The sequence below is a fragment of the Callospermophilus lateralis genome, chromosome 7 (genome assembly GCF_048772815.1).
Source record: "Callospermophilus lateralis isolate mCalLat2 chromosome 7, mCalLat2.hap1, whole genome shotgun sequence".
Taxonomy (NCBI): domain Eukaryota; kingdom Metazoa; phylum Chordata; class Mammalia; order Rodentia; family Sciuridae; genus Callospermophilus; species Callospermophilus lateralis.
This window is the reverse complement of record NC_135311.1, coordinates 11,091,765-11,117,376: the sequence shown is the minus strand read 5'-3', so window position 1 is coordinate 11,117,376 and position 25,612 is coordinate 11,091,765. Positions and strand designations below refer to the sequence as shown.

The 25,612-nt window shown below is 37.4% G+C and overlaps 1 protein-coding gene and 1 pseudogene across 1 annotated transcript; one reads left to right on the top strand and one right to left on the bottom strand.

Moving 5' to 3' along the window:
• Positions 1–4,597: 4,597 nt before the first annotated feature.
• On the top strand, positions 4,598–5,584 carry Or6n2 (olfactory receptor family 6 subfamily N member 2). Its single transcript, XM_076861601.1, has one exon. The coding sequence runs from the start codon at positions 4,598–4,600 to the stop codon at positions 5,582–5,584; it is 987 nt and encodes a 328-aa protein (XP_076717716.1).
• A 9,676-nt stretch (positions 5,585–15,260) lies between these two features.
• On the bottom strand, positions 15,261–16,527 carry LOC143403553 (UPF0488 protein C8orf33 pseudogene; annotated as a pseudogene).
• Positions 16,528–25,612: the final 9,085 nt, after the last annotated feature.

Sequence of the window (25,612 nt, the reverse complement as noted above, 5' to 3'; positions counted from 1 at the left end):
CCTTAGCACTGGAAATTGAGCCCAGGGATGCTCTACCATTGAGCTACAGCCCCATTTTTTTTTTTTTTTTTTTTTTTTTGGTATGAGGATTGAACCCAGTGGCACTTAACCACTGAACTACATCTCCAGATCTTTTTTTTTTTATATTTTATTTAGAGACAGGGTCTCATGCTTAGGGTCTCGCTAAGTTGCTGAGGCTGGCTTTGAACTTGTGATCCTCCTGACTCAGCCTCCTGAGCCACTGGGGTTATAGGCATGCATCACTGTGCCCAGCCTGCAGCCATTTTTAATGTATATATATTTTTATGAGATAGGATGTCCTAAGTTGTCTAGGCTGGCTTCAAACTTGTGATCCTTCTGTCTCAGACTCCTGAGTTGCTGGGATGACAGGTGTGAACTACCACGTCCAGCTCAATGTAGTTTTTAATTTGCATTTTCAAATGGCTAAAGATGTTGAACATTTCTTTATATACTTAGCAGCCATTAGTACTTCTTCTGAGAAATATGTGTTTTGTTTATTTAGGGTTTTATTTTTATGTGGTTTTCTTTTTGAGTTCTTCATATATTCCAGACATTAATTCTCTGTTAGAAGACCAATTAGAGGAAGTGACAAGTAGATAGATTTAATTAATGAAAATTGAATTTTAAGCAATTCAAAATCACACATTTATTTTAGTTATTTTGTAATATGGTGAACTCAAGAAGGGGAGTTTCAGTTAAGGTTGGAAACATTAAAAACTAAAATAGTATAATGGTCATGGGGAGAAACTTAAAGTTTATAGATCACCAACTATAAGCCAGACTTTAAATTTCAGCACTTATGGATTTTATCTGAGAAAGAGAAAGGCAGAGACGTTCTCAATGGAATACCAGCATCAGACAGGGTCACTCTGTGACTACGTGATATCGTGAGGGTGTGGGGAAAACCATTTACTCTGTTTAAATACAAACAAAAACAAGATCACTATACAAACCAGAATATTTTTTCCTCTCCTAGCTAATATGAATAGCTTCCCTGTCTTGGTCAATGCTAGCTTCAGTCTGCCTTCTAGATGTTTCAGGCCCCAGTAACTGACAGAACCCAATCCTCAGCAAACGCTGCTTCCTTGAATCCTCCCCAAGTGACCTGAAACATGTCCACATCCTCTGACAATCCTTTACCAATACCCTCTTACTGAAATGCTTCACAATTCCTCTTCATTGAAAAAGTCAATGAACCTAATTTTGTCAAACTACAGGTGTGTTCCTTCTTTTTGACTTTAAGCCGTTGGCATGCTGTTTGATTCTCAAAGTAACTCAAATGTGATCTCTTCCAAGGTGGAGAAAATAAGGCCATGAGATGCTAAGTTACTTACACTAAGTTATTTGAAGGAGCATGTCAAATACCTGCACTTAATAAGTGAAGCAAGAAAAGGTAGAATAACACATTTTACAGTTGATATAAGTTTTATCACACTTAACTTTTACAACACACACTTAAACATGATAAAATACACATTTGAATAAACAAGTGACTTCCTCACTGCACACAGGTAATCTGTAGTGGTCAAGAGCACAGGCCAGGAGGAAAGTGCCACTTTGTGCCCCTGTGGACGTGGTTATGATTCTTTGACCACCATCAATGCTTCTGGAGGTGATGGTACTTAGAAGTGGTGACCACAGGCCTGGATCAGAATGCTTTGGTTTAAGATACTGACAGAAGCACCATTTGTGTGACTGTGGGCAAATTGTTAAATGCTCTGTGCTTCCATTCCTCAGGTGTAAAATGGGACTGACAATCTTCCCAACCCAATAATCACTCAATTATTCATAGAGTAATACTGAATATTGTCAGTTAATATGTGCATTGTGCTTAGGATACCATGGGTTGCCTACCAAAAGCTCAGTAAATGGATGTTGTATTGGAACCAAAAATCGAAATAGAGGCTCCGCAACCCATATTTATTTCTTTATTTTAGAAGAAGTAGCTCTTATTAAAGAGGCTTTTTGTTTTTAAAGGAAACATTAGGCTTCTACCCTAAGAAGTCACTAGAGATGTGGAGGTGAGGTTTGCAGGAAGGGTAATGGGATAGCATAACATGTACTCCCTGATCCCAGCTCCCCAGGTGGGGGTAAAACTTGGCCTGCCTCCAAGGGCCCTCCCAGGAGCCTGTCCCTGAGCCCAATTGTCACCTGCCTCTGGGACTCAGGTCTCTCCCTTCCTTGTGTCCCTAATGGCCTAAGACTGTCAGTGTTGACTCTAGCAACCCTACCTGCAGGATAAGGATCACTGAGGAGGAGAAAAGGCTACTGGATCCAGTCTGGATCTCCCACATATATACTAAGCCAGATAAGACCAAGCAGATGATGCTCAGCAGTAGGTGAGCTGGGGCCCACGCGAGCTGTTGATCAGGAATCCGAGAGGTGGGATGGCTCTCGGGGATTTGAAAACAGGCATTCTTCTTAAATCAGGGAATTGGTTTAGTGGGAAGCTGACAAATAACTGGGTCTTGGAATACCCAGTTTTTAGATCTTAGAGCATCAGATCCAGGAGAGACTTTAAAGTTCATCTTCCTTTCCATTTGATACTTAATTTCAATCTATAATCAAGGGATTGACTAATACCTAGTTTGAAAATGTTAGGAGACAGAAAGTTGCCCTGAGTGCTGCTACAGAATGGTTAGGTTCTAGCACAGATAGTTTAGAGTAGAAGTTTCTGGAAAAAAAAAAAATCGTGCATGACATAGGAGCTGTGGCTAAGACCTAAAGAAATCAGCAATGAAAAGGAAGGGAAGGGAAAGGATACTGTCAGGAGCAGATGCATTTGGAAAGACTTCCATTAGAGAAGGCCTTACCCAGGTTCTGCATTTGAGGGCTTAAAGACTCTTGGTGGTACAAGAATTTATGGTTGAGAGGTCTTCCGAGTGCTCCTGAAATTATTCCGTACTTGTTAAACCTTCCTTGACTTACACATACAATCAACTTCAGACAAGCTCAATTTTAGAAAGAGGAAGCATCATCAATAACGTTCCTTGTGCACAAAAGATGATCAAGAATATTGCTTTAATTCCTGTGGGTGGGTGGAAGTCAATAATGAGTCCTTAAACAGGACTGGGGAAGTGAGAATAGACCAGATTTGAGATGCTAGATTCATTTGGGTGTATTGAGCTTGAGATGTGGGAGGACAAGAAGGATGTGTTCAAGTGCAGTTGGAAAATGTAACTTAAATTGCCATCAGAAAAATAATTCAAGTATATTTAAGAAAACTGAATTGAGTTTACAGTTCTGTTTATTGTTGTAGTTATAAGCAGGGGAATATGCAATAATTAACAAAGTGCTATATTTACTCTCAATTACTTTGCCAATTTACAAAGACAGATTTGATATAAAGATAACAACAGTGTAAACAGTAGACAGTGTAAAGGTTATGAGGCTACAGAAAGTGGAATAAGAAACTTTTTTTTTTTTTTTTTGAGAGAGGAAAGAATCATTAACATCTGACATCTGATCTGATTTTTGAAGGATGAGATGTGGTTTCCAGATGGGTAAAAGGAAGAAAGATAAACCAGAAACAAATAGTCAGGAGTGATAAAGAAGCACGGATTGTTACTTTAACATATCTGTTTGCCATAATTGGAAAAAAATGAATGTATAGTCTCTGTGGAGCAGAAGTAGTTTAGCAGAAATTTCCTAAAATGCTCATTGCTCTGAGTGAATTTAACATTTAAAAATATCAAACCTATAATTTTATCCTTTTTTTTTCTTTTGTGGTAATGGGGATTAAACTTAGGAGTGCTTTACTACTCAGCTACATTCCCAACTTTTATTCTTATTTTCAGACAGGATCTTACTAAGTTGCCCAGACTGGCCTCAAACTTATGATCCTCCAGCCTCAGCTTGGGTGGCTGGAGTTACAGTTGTGCACCACGGTGCCTGGCTCTCAGGGCTTACTTGAGAACCCTTTTCATTTACCCTGGTCTGAGAAATGTGCCCCTGGGTACCCTGCAGTGTTTTGTACTTCACAGGTAATATTGAGAATACTGACAGATGTGACTGCATAGGTTGTAAGATTTCTGGTGGTAGAGATTATACCTTCTTGAATTTTGAATTTCTTATACCTGACACATATTTGTTCAATCGATTATTATAAAAGTGTACTGAACAGTGAGAAAAACTTGCTATGATATTAATCTTATAGACAAAACTCATCCTTTTAGCCTTGACTAGAGAAAAACTGTGACCTGCGGGGAAGGGATGTTTGGGAAACTCACATTTATAAAGAGACATTAAATAGCAGGGAGTTAAAGTGCATAAATTCAAATTATGTTTCTGAGAAATAGTATCTATGTAAAATGGAAAAGTGTCATCATCCTGCCACCCTCTATATTCCTGAGTTTTCCGTCTATAAAATAAGCCTAACAATGGTATCTATCTCATGAATGTATTTAGAATAAATGCTTTTATTGTTTTTAGGGTGGTATTAATAATAATAGCAATTAAAGCGCTAACTTTAGATTTTAAGAGACAGAGACAGAAAGAGAGAAATTGAGTTTTGACTTAGATTTGGCCGTCCCCTTAATCCAGTTTTTTCTCCCTTCCTTGTTCACCTCAGTCTCTCATGGAGCAACGTAACCACTCAAGCCTGAATGAATTTGTACTCCTGGGCTTCCCCAGTGTGGGGCATGTCAGGGGCTGGCTTTTTGGGATGCTATTGTTGGCTTACCTGTTCACCATTGGTGGCAATGCACTCATCTTCTTAGTCATACGACTGGACAGAGCCCTCCACAAGCCCATGTATCACTTTGTCAGTGTTCTCTCCTTCTTGGAGTTGTGGTACACAGCCACCACCATCCCCAAGATGCTATCTAATCTTCTCAGTGAGAAGAAGACCATTTCCTTTGCAGGATGCCTCCTTCAGACCTACTTCTTCCACTCCCTGGGGGCCTCTGAATGTTACCTTCTCACCGCCATGGCCTATGACCGCTACCTGGCCATCTGCAGGCCCCTCCACTACCCTGCCATCATGACCACAGCACTCTGTGCCAAGATGGCTGCTGGCTGTTGGACTTGTGGCTTCCTGTGTCCCATTTCTGAGGTCATCCTGGTCTCGCAGCTCCCCTTCTGTGACTGCAATGAAATCCAGCACATCTTCTGTGATTTTCCACCTCTTCTGAGCCTGGCTTGCCAGGACACATCCACTAACGTTCTGGTGGACTTTGCTGTCAACGCGTTTATTATCCTCATCACCTTTCTCTTTATCATGATTTCTTACGGGAGAATTATTGGAGCAGTGCTGAAGATAAAAACAGCAGCGGGCAGGAAGAAGGCCTTCTCTACATGCGCCTCCCATCTCATCGTGGTCCTCATCTTCTTTGGGAGCATCATCTTCATGTATGTGCGGCTAAAGAAGAGCTATTCGCTGACTCTTGACCGAACACTTGCTGTGGTCTACTCTGTATTGACACCACTAGCCAATCCAATTATCTACAGCCTTCGTAACAAGGAACTGGTTAAGGCCATCAAGAGAACCATCTTCAGGAAGGAGGGGCAAGCTAGTCCTACTCACCATGGACTGTCTACCAAGGTCCTTCCCTTACCTCAATGATGACCTTATGTGCCTTCTGCCTGACCTTGAATAATCGTCCCATTGTTACACATACTCTGGATCCATCTCCTCTCACCTTCTTATAGACTTTTTTCTATTTCCTACTTCTTTACCTTTCTAGTTTTCACTTGATCAATAATTCCAGCATTTAAGAACACCTTAGAATTTCCATTTTTTCCCCTAAAGACATACAATTTCTTTGCCACATATCTTCATCCAGCTAGAGGTCAATATCTCTGCTCCCTTCTCTACTCAAACGTCTCAGTGGATCTCCTCCTCCTGTTCACTTTCTATTCACGTTTTGACCCGTTTCAGTCTGGTTTTGTCTGAGACCTTTCAACCAACATTTTGCCAAAGTTATTGATGATCTCTAGATGATGCCAAATCCATTAGACCTTTCTTGTCCTTCCCTTACTTGAAATCTTTGGGCACACGACCAGTCCTCGATTCTTAATGATTTTTGTATCCTGATTTTCCATGACACTATTTTTCCCATTTTGTCCACCTAAGAAGTTCTTCTCAGTATTCTTTACTTTGTAGAACTCTCTCTCGATTCAGACTTATGACTTCAAATACCATCACTATCAATGCCAAGGGCTCATAAGTTTTTTTTTTTTTTTTCAAAGCCAGCACTCTTTTTTGAGCTGTAGACTAAACTGTATCAAAGAGACAACCTAACAACCCTATTTGGATGTCTCCCAAGAGCTTAAAAAACATCAAATATGAAATCTTCAAAATTTCCTGAAAATTTGGTGTTCTTATTTCCCTCTGTTTTTGCCAAGAAATTATTGTTATTCTATTATGCTTCCTCTTCTTCAGTTTCTACTTCCAATTCATTACTAATATATGTCAGTTTTCCTCAAAGTATAGTCTTAAATCTGTTTAGTTGTTATTTTCTAAAGTGTTGCTACTCTAGTGTGAATCACCAACCTTTCTTGACTGAATTAATACAATAATATTCTACCCATTACCTGCTCTTCCTACTCTTACTCCGTTGTTGTATTTTTATTCCCCCACACAATTCAAAGTCATATATTTTAAACCTAAATTGGATAAGTCATTCCTAAAACCAGGAAAGATACCTAGTTGCACTTAAGATAAAATCATAAGCCTCCACATATTTTATAAGGCTAAACAAAATTTTTTCCTGCCTTCTTCTCCAACATTGACTCCCACATCTTTCTTAGCTCATTTTCTCCAGCCACTTTATCATTTTTGGTTCTTCAATATACATTAGGATTGTTTTAACTTTTTATTTCTGTAGTCAAAATGCCAAAATGCAGAAAGAGAGAGGGACCAGGAACAGATATAGGCCCAGGTTAGGTTCCCACTGACCTATTTACTGCAGTCACATTCCACCTGCTTAGAGTTACCACCCGGTTGTCCATTCAAATTATTAATCCATCAAATGGATGAATCCACCTAGGAGGTTACTGCTCTCACAGTCTAATCATTCTCCTGGGAAGATTGCTATATTGTTTTATTTATTTATTTATTTATTTAGTTGTTCAAGACAATACAATGATCTTGACATATCATATATTTGATTCAAATTGGGTATGAATTCTTATTGTATATCATGTTTCAAACACAGGAGCTTTTGTGGGGACACTTCATATCCAAAACCATAACAAGGAACTTCCCACTGTTTTAGATCCCCCTGAAAGTTCATTTGGATCATTTCTCCTAACTGTATAAGTTTCTGTTCAAAAATATCCCTTTCAAATGACACTATGAGAGAACCTTGAATACCCAGCCTATTTATATCACTCATTTTTTCCTGTAAGTTATATTTTGTTTTCCTTCAAAGTGTGTATATATGTGCATTTGTATATATGTAGCTGTACATAGAGTTCATCACTCTTTCCTATAAGTCTACAAACTACATTTGGTTGGAAATCATTTCAATTTTGCTACTTACTATCTGTTCAGAATCTAGTAGAGTGTCTAAACACGTTAAGCATTCAATAAAAGTGCAATGAATGAAAAATATAATGAATCCACTCCACCCTCATTAATATCATGTTTGATCCTTAGTGATTCCATCCTGATTCTAATCTGTAAAGAACCTACTCTTCATTTTAGTGCTTTGGTCTACACTTGCCTCTGTCCTCTCCCAAACCTGCTTCAACACGTCCCACATCTGCCTTTGAATCTCTTTGGATAATACTGATAACCTGTCCTAGCCATTGTATATTACACTCAGTAATCTTTCCTGGATCAGTATTTCTTTATTCATAAAACTTCAGTGAGTAGGTAAGCCATCTCTATCTAGGTGGTGTTCATTGCTAACTTTATATGGTTCTAAGAGTACATTTAACCCTTTATTTTCTGGTTTGTTCTTTGTAACCCTTGAATTCCAAGACTAACAACTTGTCATAAAAGTTTGAGTTTTTTTTTCCTGAGTCACATATTTCCCAGAATTTTTGCACATTCTTGGGATGTATATCAGATTTTCTAGATTTTCAAGTAATATTTTAAATGCAAGAATTTTCTTAGTCATGCAGACAGGTTAGTAAAATATGTGAAAATATTTTTCTTGTGTATGGTGTGTGTGTATATATATATATAATTGAAGTTGTAAAATTTGTATAGCTAGACAAACACTCACACATACACACATACATCCATGGAACAAAAGGGTAAAACTCATGATACTCATTTGTGGATGAAAATATTCCAATATTTTAAAATCTGTATTTCAATTTTTCTTCATTTTCCTGTATCCATTTCTCTATATATGTATATTATTATGTATAATAATTATTATGAATTCTCCTTATGATTCCTAGAGTTAAGTGGAGAGCAAAAGCCTCCACATTATCCTTTCCTATTTCCTGAGGCTTAGGAAGAGTATGTTATTCCTCTGCGTCAGCTTCATTCTGCCATGTGTTTTAATGCAGCAGAACCTAAATTTCCATGGAAAACTAAAAGCAAAAGGATCCCAAAATCATAGGAGAAAAAGATTATTTTAGCCTGCTTTATATTTATAGTTTCTTTAAATTCAATCTTTTATGTTTGTTTGTTTGAATCATCATACCACTGGTAATTCAGTACTATGTGTCAATTGCTGCTCCAGGCACTGAAACTTTTTTTTTTTTTTTTAATTGTGGAACATATAATTTGCCAAAGGAAGGCAAAATATGTAATCTAGATAAGTCATCAGTTTTTAAAATTATTAAATATAATACATATGAAGTACTATAACTAACATAAATGTTCAACTCAATAAATTTTCACAGAATAAAATGTAATTTCTGTTGTGTAATGAGCATTCAGAACAGAACATTCCGAGTATCCCACATGATCTCTCTCTCCTTCTTTCTTTCTTACATCTTTTATTCAGTATACTCCTCTTCCCCTCAGGTATAACCCGGAGCCTGACATTTAATGATATGGCTTGTCCTGCCTTGATATTTTAGTTAAGCTGATTCATACAATATATACTCGTTAGTGTCTGATTTTTATTTTTATTTTCATATTTTGGTATTGAGGATTGAACCCAGGGATGTTTTGCCACTGAGCCACGTCTCCAGTTTTTAAAATACTTTTATGTTGTGATAGGGTCTCAATAAGTCATCCAGACTGGCCTCTAACTTGTGAACCTCCTGCCTAAAGCCTCCTGAGTCTCTGAATCACAGGTGTGCATTCTTTCATATGACACTGCTTATGAGACTCATCCTTTCTGTCTCATATAGTTGTAGCTCCTTCCTTCTCATCGATTATAGAAATATGTTATGTGGGTTTATTTATTTGCATATTTATTTATTTGTATATCAGCATTTGTTTGTATATCTTGACAAGCACTTTAGTGATTTCCAAATTTGGGGATATTATAAATAGCACTACTATGAACAAAATTGCACATAATATTCAATGTGCATTTGTTCATTTTCTATTTGGATATGTTTCTAAGAGTAGATCTGTGGAGTCATTGGTCATGTGTACATTCATCTTTATTGACACTGGGGCACACTTTAAAAGTGATTGTGCCAGTTTACACTCTTATTACCAAGGATCAAAGTATCGGAATGCAGATGGGGGAGGGCCATGAGAAATCATTACTAGTTTGAGAAATGAGAAAATTTTCAAGGAACAGATAAGAAGTCAGTTGAGTCAAAGTAGAAGTTTTATAACAAAAATTAAAAAGTAATATGACATTAATAAATGTATAGAGGGAAGAAAATATTTGGGTGAAGTGTTAGGGTCTGTAAACAAGTCGGGATGGCGTCTGGCATTTTGCCAGAGGGAGTGGTTTGTGAAGTAACGCCAGCGAGCCATTAAGTGTGGAGATTCCTTATTGGTTGACTGCTGTATCTAGTTTATGCTAATTAAAATAAGCTGTGTGGAATGTATATATACCCCTCCTGTCCTACAATAAAGGGCTCCCACTCCTGCTGTATCAATGTATACAAGTTGCTCGTCACCCCCTGGTTATTTTGCTGCAGCCAGACTGCAGCAGTGAAGTATCAAGTACTATGTTTTATTTTTTATCTATTTCATTTTTATGATTTATGCTTTTGGTATTATAGCTAAAAAACTATAACTTATGATCATAAAGACTGACTCTTTTCTTGCATGTATTTTATAGTTCTAGTTTTTATAAGTAAGTTTATGATCCATTTCAGTTGACTTTTTTATATACTGTGAAGGATATCTCAAGGTTAATATATCACAAACTTTTATTTTGAAGATTTTTCAGATTGCAGACATTTCAAATATAATACAGTGTTTCCATGTAAGTTTCACCGATGTGTCCAGTGATAACTTTTTGCAAAATCAGAATTCATTTTTAAAACCAGGAAATCTATATTGGTATGATCCTATTAACATAAGAGAAACCAAGATTCCTTTCTACTTATATATAGGGAGCTGTTCTCTTCTCATCATTTATCGAGAAGACTACTTCTTCATTGAATTTCCTTTGCCTGGGTGTTGAAAATCAATGGGTGATATATGTCAGGGTCTATTTCTGGATTCTCATGTATTCAATGGTGCTGTCCTCATTACTATAAATCTATGTACAAGTCTAAGTCCATCCCAAGTCCGGGCTCAAGTTCATGTCCTCCAACTTTGCTTTTTCAAAATTTTCTGACTGTTCACATCCCTTTGTTGTTCTGCCTTGTAATTCTTTTAAAAAAAAAATCAAGAATGGATTCGTCGCTACAGATCAGTTTGAGAGAACAGATACCCTTAATAGTAGAGTCTAAATTTATAAATATGGGCTATATCTTCACTTATTGAAGTTGTCTTTGTTCCCATCAGTGTTTTGTAGGTTTTTCCATGCAGTTGGTGTACAGAGTTTGTAGGACATAGAATTGTCATGCTGTTGTAAATAATAATTTTAAAAATGTAGTTTTCAAATAGATGAGAGATCAGCGGAGTAGAGGAAGGTGATAGAGGCGGGAGGAAGGAGGAGGAACGGGAAATGGAAGGAATGGAACAAAATTGACCAAGTTCTACTATGTACTGTACATACATATACCCCACTGCATTTCATCTTTATGTCTATCTACAAATCATTAATAAAACAATTATGAAAGGTAAGTAGAGAGGAAAGAGGATGGGGGAGGGAGGAGAGGAGGGAAAGAGTAGGTATTGAGGACTGGAATGGGGAAAACTACATTTAAAAAAGGTAAATATTAATAAACAAAAGAGAGCTGATTTGTATTACTGTATTGAAACCATATGATCAGATTTTAAGAATTAAAAAAGAAAAAAACCTCTGACTGTACATATACCCTTCAGAGCCATGCATACAAGCACTGGCTCATCCCAGACCCTGAGTCTCTTTCCAGTCACAGCTTACCCTCTCTTCTGAGGGGTCAGCAGTCTATGAATTTGGTGGCTAGTGCTTCTTTGTTTTCCTTTCTATTTTTACAATCCTTATATGTATCCATAATAATATGCGTTAGTTTTGCCTGTGCTCTTAAATTCTATGTAAATGGGATCATACTGTATGAATTTTTGCCTTTTGTCCCTCAAGATTTTAGATCCATCCATGTTATCGTGTGGACTTAGAGTCCGTTCCTTTCTGGTGAGGTATTTCATCGTGTGAGTGGGTTAATCTGCTTATCCATCCATTGTTAGTGAGTATTTTGATCAATTCCAGCGTAAGTCATTTAAATAAATATTTATGTGGAAACCATTTCCAGTTGTTTTATACAGGCATTTAGAAGTATAATTTTTGTATGTTGGCCATATAATCTACAAATTTAATTTGAGGATTAAACTCCGGGATGCTCTAGCACTGAGCTACATCTCTAGACTTTTAAATTTTTTGTTTTTTTTTATTTTGAGACAGGTATCATCCAAATCTCTGGTATTACAGGTGTGTGCCACTGCACCTGGCAGTTTTAGCAGATTCTTTTTAAAATTTTTTTTTCTTTTAATATTTTTTTAGTTGTCAGTGGACCTTTATTTTATTTATTTATATGCAGTGCTGAGAATCAAACCCAGGGCCTCACACAGGCTAGGCAAGTGCTCTACCACTGAGCCACACCCCAGTCTTCTAGCCGCTTGCTTATTTATATATTTATTTATTTATTATTTATATCTGACGGTGGGATGCATTACCATTCTTATTACACATATTCACACCATTTTTCTTTTAAAAGAAAGATTCCTTGGGATTTCACACATAGTCGGCCTTGCCATTTATGAAAAAAAGATAGCTTTATTTTATTTTTTCCTTTCCAACCAATCTACTTTCGATTTTGTTCTCTCTGTTCATTGCACCAGTGAGGTCCTATGGTATAATGTTCAACAGGAGTGATGAAAGCAGCTCATTTTCCCCCCACTCCCCCAAACTTCAGGGCATAACATTCAGTCTTTCATTATTAAGTATGATGTTAGTGTGGGCTTCTTGTAGAAACCCTTCCTCAGAAAGAAGGTGTTCATTTATATTGCCAATCTTGGGTTTAAAAAAATTATTAACAAATGTTTAATTTTTTCAGAATTTTCTGTATGTGTTGAAAGGATTTTGCATTTTTCTTTAATCTTCACCTTTGATAATATATATTATCAGTTTTGCATTCTCAGGATACGTCCTACTTTGTCATGATATATCATCATTTTTATTGTTTTCTCATATTTTGTTGAGGGTTTTTGAATTTTGCTTTTGAAGGACAATGGATTGTAGGTTTATATTTTCCTGTTGTAATGTTCTTTGATTTTAGGAGCTGGTTAATACTAGTTTTACTTAATAAGTTAAGAAGTGTTCCCTTTTCTTCCGCACTCTGTAAAACTTTATGTAATTATTATTTCTTCCTCCAATTCCACAAGTTTCCAGTAAAGCAACCTAGTCATGGCTTTTTAGTTGTAGGAAGTTTTAAATATTAAGCTACTCATAGGTATGAGTATTCCTGTTAAATATTTCTTATTCTGTGAGATTTGTTACTTTTGTCATTTAAGAAATTACCTGTCTAGGTGCAGAGGCAAACACCTGTAATACCAGCAACTGGGAACTGAGGCAGGAAGATTGCAAGATCAAGACCAACTCAGGCATTTTAGCTAGACCATGTCTCAAGCTAAGGTTCATACCCAACACCAGAATTTTTTTTCCCATTTCATTTATGCTGCTGAATTTATTCCAAGGTTGTCTTATTTACTCACTTTTATTGAATAATGTGTAATATCATCTTATCCATAGCATTTCCAACTATGTTTTGTCTCTCTGCTGATATTTGTTATTTAGTTGTCTGGTCCCACTTCTACCTTGGTCAGTATCATTAGAGTACTGCTATTTTCTTTCTAAAGAACTAGCTTTGATTGCACTGTTTTCTTTATTGTATAGTGTTCTCAACATTACTTATTTCTGCTCATATCATTAAAATTGTCTACTTTTGATTGCTTTGAATTTAGTATATTCTTTTTTAAATTCTTGGTACTAAGGATTGAATCTAGAAGAGCTTTATCACTGAACTGCATCTCCAATTCTTTATATTTTTTATTTTGAGACAGCATCTCCCTGGGTTGCTGAGGCTGGCCTTGAACTTGTGATTTTTCTGCCTCAGCCTCCCAAAGAACTGGGATTATAGGTGTGTGCCATCATTACTGGCAACATATTCCTCTTTTATAGTTTATGAAATGAAGACTTATTTCATGGATTTGTAAACTCTTTTCATTTATATCATTTAACTCCATTTGATCTTTCTAAATACTGCTTTAACTTTATTTCAAATTTTAAAAAGTTGTATTTTCATTTTACTTCAAAACATATTGTAATTTTTAAATATGATTTCTTTTTTGACCTATATGTTCTTTAGAGATGTGGAGGGTTTTTTTTCTCCTTTTTTTTTTTTTTTTTTTCAAATTTGTGGACACTCTCAATGTCAATTTCTTAAATTCTGGTTTAATTCTGTTACATTCTAAGAACATGCTGTATTTGATTTCAATTGTTTTAAACCTGTTATTATTTGTTTTAAGCTGAGACAGTTGAAATGTGTATATTCTGATGTGGTTGAGTTCATTAATATGTAAATTTTAATAGGTCAGATGGTTGATAGAACTCTTTACATCTTCATTATCTCTATTCATTAGCTCTAATTACTTCTCTTGATTATTGAATAAAGAGTATAAATTTCTCCAAATGTAATTGAGGGTTTGTCTAGTTTCTTTTCTATTCTATTTTTTTTTTTACTTTATGTATTTCTAGGACCTTATTAGTTGCATTGGTGAAATGACCACTTCATTATTGTGTAATGTAATTTCAAAAATAATTTCTGGGACTGTGTCTTTTTTTCTGAAGCCTACTTTTTCTTATATTAATGTAGTGACTCTAACTTTTTTATTAGTGTTTATATGGTATACCTTTTCATCCTTATACTTTTAATCTAGCTATGTCTTTCTATTTAAAGTAGATTTAAAAGTCAACATAGAATATATTCTAAGTTTTCATTCAATTTGAAAATCTCCGCAAGGCACCATGGTGCATGTAATCTCAGTGACTTAGAAGGCTAAGAAAGAAGGATCATAAGATTAAGGACCACCACAGCAACTTAGTGAGACTCTGTCTCAAAATACAAATTATTTTTTTTTCTCCAATTTTATCAAAAAAGGAGATTTATTAGGGTGATGTGACATAATACATAAAGCACAGGTCTGTGGCACAAACTAGATGAGGCCACTGGTAGGACATCTTTTCAAAAATGAGCCAAATGTACAATGACGTAGCTTCCCCACAAATCCTTATCACCAATGGCTATGGAATCAAATCAACTCAATATTCTTTTTTCTTTTTTGGTACTGGGGATTAAATCGGGGGCAGTCTTCCACTGAGCTATACCCCAGCCCCGACTCCTTTTCTTTTTTTGAGGTAGAATCTTTTTTTTTCTTTAGTATTTATTTTTTAGGTGTAGATGGGCACAACACAATGCCTTTATTTTTATGTGGTACTGAGGATAGAACCCAGGTCCTGCCCATGCTGGGCGAGGGCTCTACCACTGAGCCACAATCCCAGCCCCGAGGCAGGATCTTTTTAAGTTGCTGAAGCTGGCCTATTGCCTCTGCCTCCCAAGTAGCTGGGATTACAGGCATATGCCACCACACCCAGCAAGTTCAATAATAATACATTGAACATTCACTTCAGTTTATCATAGAAGATCTCCTAAATGCACCTCTCTCTCTTCTGGCAGAAGAGATATTTAGAAAATCTACAAATGGAGTCTTATGCTCATCTGACAGTCTCACACCTGCCCAACAAACTCGGATGCATGGACCAGGCAAGAACTAACCAATCCCACACCTGCTGACAGAGAATTCCTAGAAAGGCTCTAAGTCACGACAAACCTTGACAGCACCTTGAGGAAGAGAGGACTGTGCCAAGATAGGGGAGAAGCTAAAAGAAATTGAACCTAAACTCTTCATCAGGAGTGTCCAGAGTGGCCTTGGCTCTCCCTGTTGGACGAGGTCTGCAAAACCTTTGGCTCTTCTTTCTGAAGGCCTCACCTACAGGCTGCACTTGGGCTGAATGGGCAGCAGCCCTGAGAGCCCGCAAGGACTCTTGCCACTCGGCCTCCATCTGGGCCCTGTAGTCCCCAAACAAGGAGTGCATCAGCTGCCTCTTCCGAGGCAGGGGAGTTCTTTGACTCCGTAGAGTTCGGATTGCGCCAATGGCCTGCTCTTCTGGGCCTCGGAGCTTAGGGGAGATTCCTCTGCAGCAGGCTTCTCGGAGGTCTTCTCGCCTCCATTCGCCACAGAGGCCCTGTTCTGGGTTTTCTTCTTCTTTTGCTTCTTGGAGACAGTCACACCTTCATCGTGGACGGGGTGCGCCCCGGAGGCGGCGTCAACGCACGTGGGTTGCGCCCAGGGGAGACAGACGGCGGAAGGACCTGGGAGCTGGACGCGCGAGCGGTGCCAGGTTCCAGGGCTGCTGGCACCCTCCGAGCAGGACGTCCTAGAGCCGCCATACGCCGAGCGGCCGCTCAAATTTACATAGGGCCGAGTCCTGCGTCGAACTCCGGCCCGGAACCACGGACGCAGAGTTCCGCGGCGCGCTCGGAGGTGGGGGGTCAAAATACAAATTAAAAAGGGCTGGGGATGCAGCTTAGTGGTAGAACACTCCCGGATTGAATCCCCAGTACGGAGGGGGAAAAAGGAAAAAATAAAATAAAAAGAAAATCTCTTTTCAATTTGTTTTTGTTTTAACTGTTTACATTGAATATATTTGAACAGAAAAGACAGATCATAAAATAGAGGCAAGCAGGTGAGGGCTACAAGCCCCGAGAAGGCTTCTTGAAATGGAAAGGCCCCTCTATGAAATTAGTCTGTAAAAACGTTCAAAACAGTTTAGCCAACTCTTTTGTCTTAGAGCAGCAGGAAAAAGGAAGCAGGGCAGACCTGAGTGAAGGCTACAAACTCAAAGGCTAAAAGGACACAACCAATCAGAAGTTTCTGGGCCAAACCAATAGCCTTGGCATTTTCTCAGTACCTGATTGACCCATGCCCTTACCCAGTAGCTGTATTAACCTCTAAACTAGTACACTTAGGTTGTAACCTCTATCAGTTCCCCTTCTTGCCCCCAGAGAGCTGTTTCTTCTCATTTAAGTAAATCCAATTCTTTTACACTCACTAGTCACTTGAATTCTCACAGAGAACCCAGAAAGTCCTCATTACCAGGTGTCTGGGGTCTGCTGCAACACGAAGCAGGCGTTTCCTGCTTCAGAGGGCTGCAGCCCAGGTAGATCCTACTATCCACCAAGGAAGAGTCTGCCCCTGCATCCTGAGGCCAGTCACTAATGCTGGAGAATTTACCACCTGCTGTCTGCAACTCTGCCCCCCAGTGATTATTGCAGTGGAGATGGAGAGTCCACTTTTCACTCTAAATCCAGTTTCATAAGTACTAAGGATACCGCCAGAAATCAGTGATCAGTTCTTCTTCCTCAAATGTTGAAGTCTGAACGTGAGAGAAGCGAGCCCAGGCAAGCATGGAAAACAAATTTTATTTAAAAAATAGTAACTCAGACTCCTCCCAGCGGGAAAAGGCGGGGCCATGGCTGGTGTCCTGGTATCCCAAGAAGTGAGAGCCTCCTGCCTCTTACCTACATTTTAGGTTTTCTTTGTTCTCCTGCCCTCTTCTTCCTGTGTACATGACTAGGCCCAGGAGATGTGAGTGGGATGACCAAAAGGTGAGAAGCAGGTGGCTGGCAGGGCCAAGGTGGAGTGATTCAGGCAGGATGAGAGCAGCAGCACATGGCCATTCAGTAGCAGCTCTGGTCTGTTCTAGCAGGTAATCTTAATAGTCAAAGGGCTCTGGAGGCCTTAATATTCCAGTCTCCACTTCTGGACCCAAACTGGCCTGAATTTTCTCATTCTGACCTAATTACCTGTCTACACTGATTGTCTTTGATTTTTGATTCACTAATATAATTAGACTAAAATTTGCTAACTACTTGTTTGCCTTCTCTTTGTTCCATTTTTATTTTATTTATTTATTTATTTTAAAGATAGAGAGAAGGGAGAGAGAGAGAGAATTTTTAATATTTATTTTTCAGTTTTCAGTGGACACAACATCTTTATTGTTTTTTTATTTTTATGTGGTGCTGAGGATCAAACCCAGTGCCCCGTGCATACCAGGCGAGCCCGTTACAGCTTGAGCCACATCCCCAGTCCCGTTCCATTTTTATTTTAATTCATCACCTTTTTCTGATCTTTAATTTAGGATTGCTGTAATTCCATTTTATCTCCATTTTCTTTTAATGGCACTTAAAGTTATTTAGTGGTGGCCTCCATAGGTATGTATAAGTTGTTCACAGAGACCAGGTAAGTTTGAGATCTGTTGTGATTTTTATAAGAAAGAAATATACCAATTCTATGTTGCTGTGCCCCAGGGAGAATTTGGCTGTCTGGCCTATTTATAGCTCTAAACCTATGACTAATAAAATGATGATTTATTACTACAGTATAACATGGCCTATGATTCTGAATGTGCACTCTGTTCTAATGTCATCGTGTTAGTCTGTGCAGCATGTCTGACTTGATAAAGACAAAAAAAGTCTGATGGCCGACAGTGACAATTCCTATTGGAAATTAATTTTGTTTGGTTGATGGTTCTCAGTTTATTCTGAGTTGGATAATTTAGATATACCTTGTCACATCATGACATTATTCATTAGCATTTGGTATTTTTTTCCTATCACTCTATTATGTAAATTTTTTCTTTTTTCTTTTTCTCCTGAGTATTGAAAGCTTGCAGGCTTTGGTCCAAAACACAAGTTCACCAGTTAGCTCAGGAGGTTGGAATATGGGAAGAAGGGGCACCTCCACTAAAATGGGAGGAAAAAAATTCAAGGAAGGAGAAAGTATGTGGGGAAAACCCCCCCGTTGGCACCCCAGCTGGTTTTGTGCTTGGTGTTTATGGTGCCTCAACTTGCAAGTCCTTAACAAATGGGGGCATTGAATATTCCTAAATTGGTTTTCTTCAGTGCTGATCTACGGTCTTTGGTTAATAAAACAAAAGGTCAAAATACGTAGACATTTTTTATTGGCCATTTTAAATTCTGATACAATGAGAAATGTTTTAAAATTTAAAGCAAGCACTTTCTAAAATGACTGAAACCTGTGATAAAGCAAGTAGAAAATGTTTTGGGAAGATTAAAGAAGTCTTTTCCAGGTTGGGTCAGCATGGAAAGTGCTCTTTGTCTTACATCTGATTAAAAAACAAGTAGGTCAGAAGGTTTTATTAATTGGGCTCAAAAGTATAATTTTCCTAACCCTTTACTAAAGAAATTTCCATTTGTAAGGGTGTTTCCCTCTATGGGTTAGCTGTTAACAACAGAAAAAAAATATAAACAAATCCAAATGACAAACCTCAGCTTTAAAACTGTTGTCTTTGCCTTCTCGCAGCTCAAGGATGTTTTGACTAAGTTCTTTGAGATGTAAATTTTCTACCCTGGGCTGGGGATGTGGCTCAAGCGGTAGCGTGCTCGCCTGGCATGCCCGTGACCGGGTTCGATCCTCAGCACCCCATACAAACAAAGATGTTGTATCTGCCGAAAACTAAAAAATAAATATTAAAAAATTCTCTCTCTCTCTCTCACTCTCTCTTTAAGAAAAAAAAAAGAAAGAAAGAAATTTTCTACCCTGTCTCCACTGAGCAACACTTGGGGAAGTACAGATGTAAGCTTAAGGATTGCTAAGGGCTGTGGAATCATATCAACAGTTTGACTTTAAAAACTGGCAGATGCTGATTCTAAATGGAAGATATAAGGTCTTTGTTTTCAGTTTATTTTATGTGTGTTTGTGTGCATGTGTGTGTTGGATGTTGTCTACAGGATACCATTTTGACTTATAAATAAGCACTCATAAGGTAAAACAATAGAAACCTAAATGCCTTTTAGTTTGTGTGATTTAGGAGGCTGAGGTAGGAGGGTCACAGGTTTTAGGCCAGCCTGGGCAACTCAGTGATAACCCTAAGCTACTTAATGAGACATTATTGTTACAGAGCTGGGGCCTCCCAAGAAACTGAGGCAATGAGAAGATCCCCCTTCAAATCCTGATTCTTGTGACCACGTCACAAAGGTTTCAGCCTGTGGCTCAGAGTAACAGGAATGGGTTTATTGAGGGGAGAGGAAAGGGGAATGGGAATAATCTCAAGGGAGAAAGTGGATCCTCTAGAGAGTAGAGGGACCGCGTGTCTCTCCTTTTTTTTTTTTTTAACTTTCATTGTAGGTTGTTCAAAACATTACATAGTTCTTGATATATCATATTTCACACTTTGATTCAAGTGGGTTATGAACTCCCATTTTTACCCCGTATACAGATTGCAGCATCACATGGGTTACACATCCATTGATTTACCTATTTCCATACTAGGGTCTGTTGTATTCTGCTGCCTTTCCTATCCTCTACTATCCCTCCTCCCCTCCGCTCCCCTCCCCTCTTTTCTCTCTACCCCATCTTCTGTAATTCATTTCTCCCCTTTTTTTTCCCCTTTCCCCTCACTTCCTCTTGTATGTAATTTTGTAAAACCCTGAGGGTCTCCTTCCATTTCCATGCAATTTCCCTTCTCTCTCCCTTTCCCTCCCACCTCTCATCCCTGTTTAATGTTAATCTTCTTCTCATGCTCTTCGTCCCTACTCTGTTCTTAGTTACTCTCCTTATATCAAAGAAGACATTTGGCATTTGTTTTTAGGGATTGGCTAGCTTCACTTAGCATAATCTGCTCCAATGCCATCCATTTCCCTGCAAATTCTATGATTTTGTCAATTTTTAATGCAGAGTAATACTCCATTGTGTATAAATGCCACATTTTTTTTTATCCATTCATCTATTGAAGGGCATCTAGGTTGGTTCCACAGTCTTGCCATTGTGAATTGTGCTGCTATAAACATCAATGTAACAGTGTCCCTGTAGTATGCTCTTTTTAGGTCTTTAGGGAATAGACCGAGAAGGGGAATAGCTGGGTCAAATGGTGGTTCCATTCCCAGCTTTCCAAGAAATCTCCATACTGCTTTCCAAATTGGCCGCACCAACTTGCAGTCCCACCAGTAATGTACAAGCGTACCCTTTTCCCCACATCCTCGCCAGCACTTGTTGTTGTTTGACTTCATAATGGCTGCCAATCTTACTGGAGTGAGATGGTATCTTAGGGTGGTTTTGATTTGCATTTCTCTGACTGCTAGAGATGGCGAGCATTTTTTCATGTACTTGTTGATTGATTGTATGTCCTCCTCTGAGAAGTGTCTGTTCAGGTCCTTGGCCCATTTGTTGATTGGGTTATTTGTTATCTTATTTAATTTTTTGAGTTCTTTGTATACTCTGGATATTAGGGCTCTATCTGAAGTGTGAGGAGTAAAGATTTGTTCCCATGATGTAGGCTCCCTATTTACCTCTCTTATTGTTTCTTTTGCTGAGAAAAAATTTTTAGTTTGAGTAAGTCCCATTTGTTGATTCTAGTTATTAACTGTTGTGCTATGGGTGTCCTATTGAGGAATTTGGAGCCCGACCCCACAGTATGTAGATCGTAGCCAACTTTTTCTTCTATCAGACGCCATGTCTCTGATTTGATATCAAGCTCCTCGATCCATTTTGAGTTAACTTTTGTGCATGGCGAGAGAAAGGGATTCAGTTTCATTTTGTTGCATATGGATTTCCAGTTTTCCCAGCACCATTTGTTGAAGATGATATCCTTCCTCCATTGCATGCTTTTAGCCCCTTTATCAAATATAAGATAGTTGTAATATTGTGGATTGGTTTCTGTGTCCTCTATTCTGTACCATTGGTCCACCTGCCTGTTTTGGTACAAGTACCACGCTGTTTTTGTTACTATTGCTCTGTAGTATAGTTTGAAGTCTGGTATCGCTATACCGCCTGATTCACACTTCCTACTTAGAGTTGTTTTTGCTATTCTGGGTCTTTTATTTTTCCATATGAATTTCATGATTGCTTTATCTATTTCTACAAGAAATACTGTTGGGATTTTGATTGGCATTGCATTAAACCTATAGAGAATTTTTGGTAATATCGCCATTTTGATGATGTTAGTTCTGCCTATCCATGAACAGGATATATTTTTCCATCTTCTAAGATCTTGTTCTATTTCTCTCTTTAGGGTTCTGTAGTTTTCATTGTATAAGTCTTTCACCTCTTTTGTTAGGTTGATTCCCAAGTATTTTATTTTCTTGGAGGATATTGTGAATGGAGTAGTTGTCCTCATTTCCATTTCAGAGGATTTGTTACTGATATACAGAAATGCCTTTGATTTATGCATGTTGATTTTATATCCTGCCACTTTGCTGAATTCGTTTATTAGCTCTAATAGTTTCTTTGTAGACCCTTTTGGGTCTGCTAGGTATAGAATCATGTCATCTGCAAATAGTGATAATTTAAGGTCTTCTTTTCCTATTTTTATGACTTTAATTTCTTTCGTCTGTCTAATTGCTCTAGCCAGTGTTTCGAGAACTATGTTAAACAGAAGTGGTGAGAGAGGGCATCCCTGTCTTGTTCCAGATTTTAGAGGGAATGCCTTCAATTTTTCTCTGTTCAGAATGATGCTAGCCTGAGGCTTAGCATAGATAGCTTTTACAATATTGAGGTATGTTCCTGTTATCCCTAGTTTTTCTAGAATTTTGAACATAAAGGGATGCTGTACTTTGTTGAATGCTTTTTCTGCATCTATCAAGATGATCATATGGTTCTTATCTTTAAGTCTATTGATGTGGTGAATAACATTTATTGATTTCCGTATATTGAACCAGCCTTGCATCTCAGGGATGAATCCTACTTGATCATGGTGCACAATTTTTTTGATGTGTTTTTGTATCCGATTTGTCAGAATTTTATTGAGGATTTTTGCATTTAGGTTCATTAGAGATATTGGTTTGTAGTTTTCTTTCTTTGAATTGTCTACGTCTGGTTTAGGAATCAGGGTGATGTTGGCCTCGTAGAATGAATTTGGAAGTTCTCCCTCTTTTTCTATTTCCTGGAATAGCTTGAAAAGTATTGGTATTAGTTCTTCTTTAAAGGTTTTGTAAAACTCTGCTATATACCCATCCGGTCCTGGGCTTTTCTTAGTTGGTAGTCTTTTGATGGTTTCTTCTATTTCCTCAATTGATATTGGTCTGTTTAGGTTGTCTATATCCTTCTGACTCAATCTGGGTAGATCATATGACTTAAGAAATTTATTGATGCCTTCACTATCTTCTATTTTATTGGAGTATAAGGATTCAAAATAATTTCTAATTATCTTCTGTATTTCTGAAGTGTCTGTTGTGGTATTGCCTTTTTCATCCCATATGCTAGTAATTTGAGTTCTCTCTCTTCTTGTCTTTGTTAGCATGACTAAGGGTCTGTCGATCTTATTTATTTTTTCAAAGAACCAACTTTTAGTTTTGTCAATTTTTTCAATTGTTTCTTTTGTTTCTATTTCATTAATTTCAGCTCTGATTTTAATTATTTCTTGCCTTCTACTTCTTTTGCTGTTGTTTTGCTCCTTTTTTTCTAGGATTTTGAGATGAAGTGTGAGATTATTTATTTGTTGGTTTTTCCTTTTTTTAAGGAATGAACTCCAGGCAATGAATTTTCCTCTTAGCACTGCTTTCATTGTGTCCCATAGATTCCAATATGTTGTGTCTGTGTTTTCATTTATCTCTAAGAATTTTTTAATTTCCTCCTTGATGTCTTCTATAACCCATTGATCATTCAGTAACCTATTGTTCATTCTCCCAGTGTTAGAAAAAAAAATGTGTTATTGAGATGGCTATAATTTAAAGTTCTATTTAAAAGAATAGAAAATTGTAATGTAATGGTAATAAAAATGTAATATACTGGTATAAAATCAGAATTGAATTCCTTATTTTTAAAGCAACAATATTTTTCTTAAAACCTTAATTTTCTCTTAGTAACATTTAAAAGAACTGGCTTAAAGAACAAAGATGATGTATTTTATTAAGATAATTTCTTATGGTTTCTTTTTCTGTCAGGTTTTCATTATTTTGGGAAACTAAATCTTAAAAGAATTAAGGATTAAGTATCTGTTTTTAGTGTTTTAAATGATCACCTTACAGTTCTGGCTAAATCAAAAACTATTATTTTAGTATATTTGTCATCATAGATATTTAATCTGTTACTAGAGATATATCATAATGTAAATATGTTTTTCTGAGCTTTGTCTAATTGTTATGGGAAAGGATTAAAGGATTATCCTACAAAGAATTAAAAATATTGAGATTTAATACAAGTAAGTTAAACAATAAGTGATCTCCTCTATACAATATGTATTGAATCTGGACCTTAAATGTATAAATGGTCAATGAAAGTTTGGGCATTGCTGTTATTTGTCTTCAGTTTATATTTACTTGCTTTAACTAAATAAACATTTTGTTTTTGTATATGGGAAATGCACTTGTATGCCGCAGTCTGGCTCGGCACAAATCACGAGCCACTGAAGGAGGAACAAACTTTATTTTTGAACTAAAGGAAAACACTTCACCCATGCTCCCTGGGAATTCTCCCGAACCCCAGGTGGCTCGTCCAGGAACCCCCAGCCGGAAATATCTCTCCCGGAAACCCCTCCTCCTACACTTCCCCAACCAATGGGAACTCTCGGGGAATCCCCGGAAATCCCCAGGAGAACTCCAAAGTAGTGCGAGAACTCAAAAGTAGCAGGAGAGGCAGATAGTAATGCCTGCCTGTCAATCAATACTGTTGGCAAAATGCCAGGGGCCATACAGACTCGGCCATGGCTCTCAGCACTTGTACATCAGACAATAAATGTATTTGTGCTTATTAGCACTATTTCTTAAATTTAAAGGACGTCTAAAACTGTCATTGATTTTTGTTAATGCTGTTAACCTATGTAGACCTGCAATTATAATTATCCTGTGGGGGCATGGAATCCAATTGTGCTTCAAAAGTTAAAAGTAAGTTAAGATGTCTACAATTATATATCTATATTGCTATCTCCTATCCATCTCTACATATGTGACTTCTGAGTAACTTTCATAGTAATTATTACTGGTTTCGTTGCATGTTACATGTATTTATGCTCCCCAGCGATACAAGCCTTCTAACATGTAAAGCTTAGGAGAGCACTAAGATAATAATAGCCTTTGTTTTCAGGCTTATATAAAAATGGCACATTTAGATGGGGAATTATTTGTGTAATTTACTATTTTGTAATTGGATAAAATTAATCTGTCATTGATAAGTTATATATGAAGAATGATGATATTCTTTATACTGGTATGGACATTTAAGTGTATTTTTGGAAAGATAATAAGGAGAGTCTGATTGATTTAAAGGTTGACAATGTAAAACTCAAAAATCTCTTGCCACTTTTTCCACAAGGAAAGAAAATTAAGAGCTCTCTTAGCCTTTCTGTTTGATTCATGTTTTAGATGCGATATCATTATGTTAACTTCAAATAGACCCAGAAAAAAAATATATGGGAACTTTGTTTTCTTACACTCCTATTTATGAAGGGTGCAAGAATTAACTTCAAATGTAAAAACTTTAGTTAAGATTGGTCCAAAGGTCAGTCCCGCCTGGGAAAAGGCTCTGCCTCTTGCTCTGCCCCATGTTAGATGGGCCCCCCTGAAGGACTAAAATTAAGCCCATCTAAAGATCTGAAAAGTTGAGAAAAGGTTCTAGGAAGAAAGAGAACTTGTAAAAGATTTTGCATGTGAAATTGACAAATTATTTATGGATTTTTTATAACGGCAAAACAGATATCAAAGGTCCATTCATTGTTATTCTATAGAAATATGTTTCTTGGTTCAGAATTATACAAACCAAATACTTTGGCTCTCGTTAACTTTGTTTTGTATTTTTCTTATAAAACTTTATAAAAATCACCTGTTATCATTTTTCAGAAGGACAACTTCTGCAATGGAGGAACATAGTATGGGAACCCATTTGAACCTAGAAGTTCTCATGCCAGTTATTTTTTCTTACTGAAGAAAACCATTGCCATGAGAGATATAAAATAGAAACAGAGTTCCTGAGCTTTTTCATGTTGAGAATACAAATTTCCTCAGCGAGGATGGGCACCAAGAGAAGTAATCCTGACATCTGCCATCATGTTCTCCA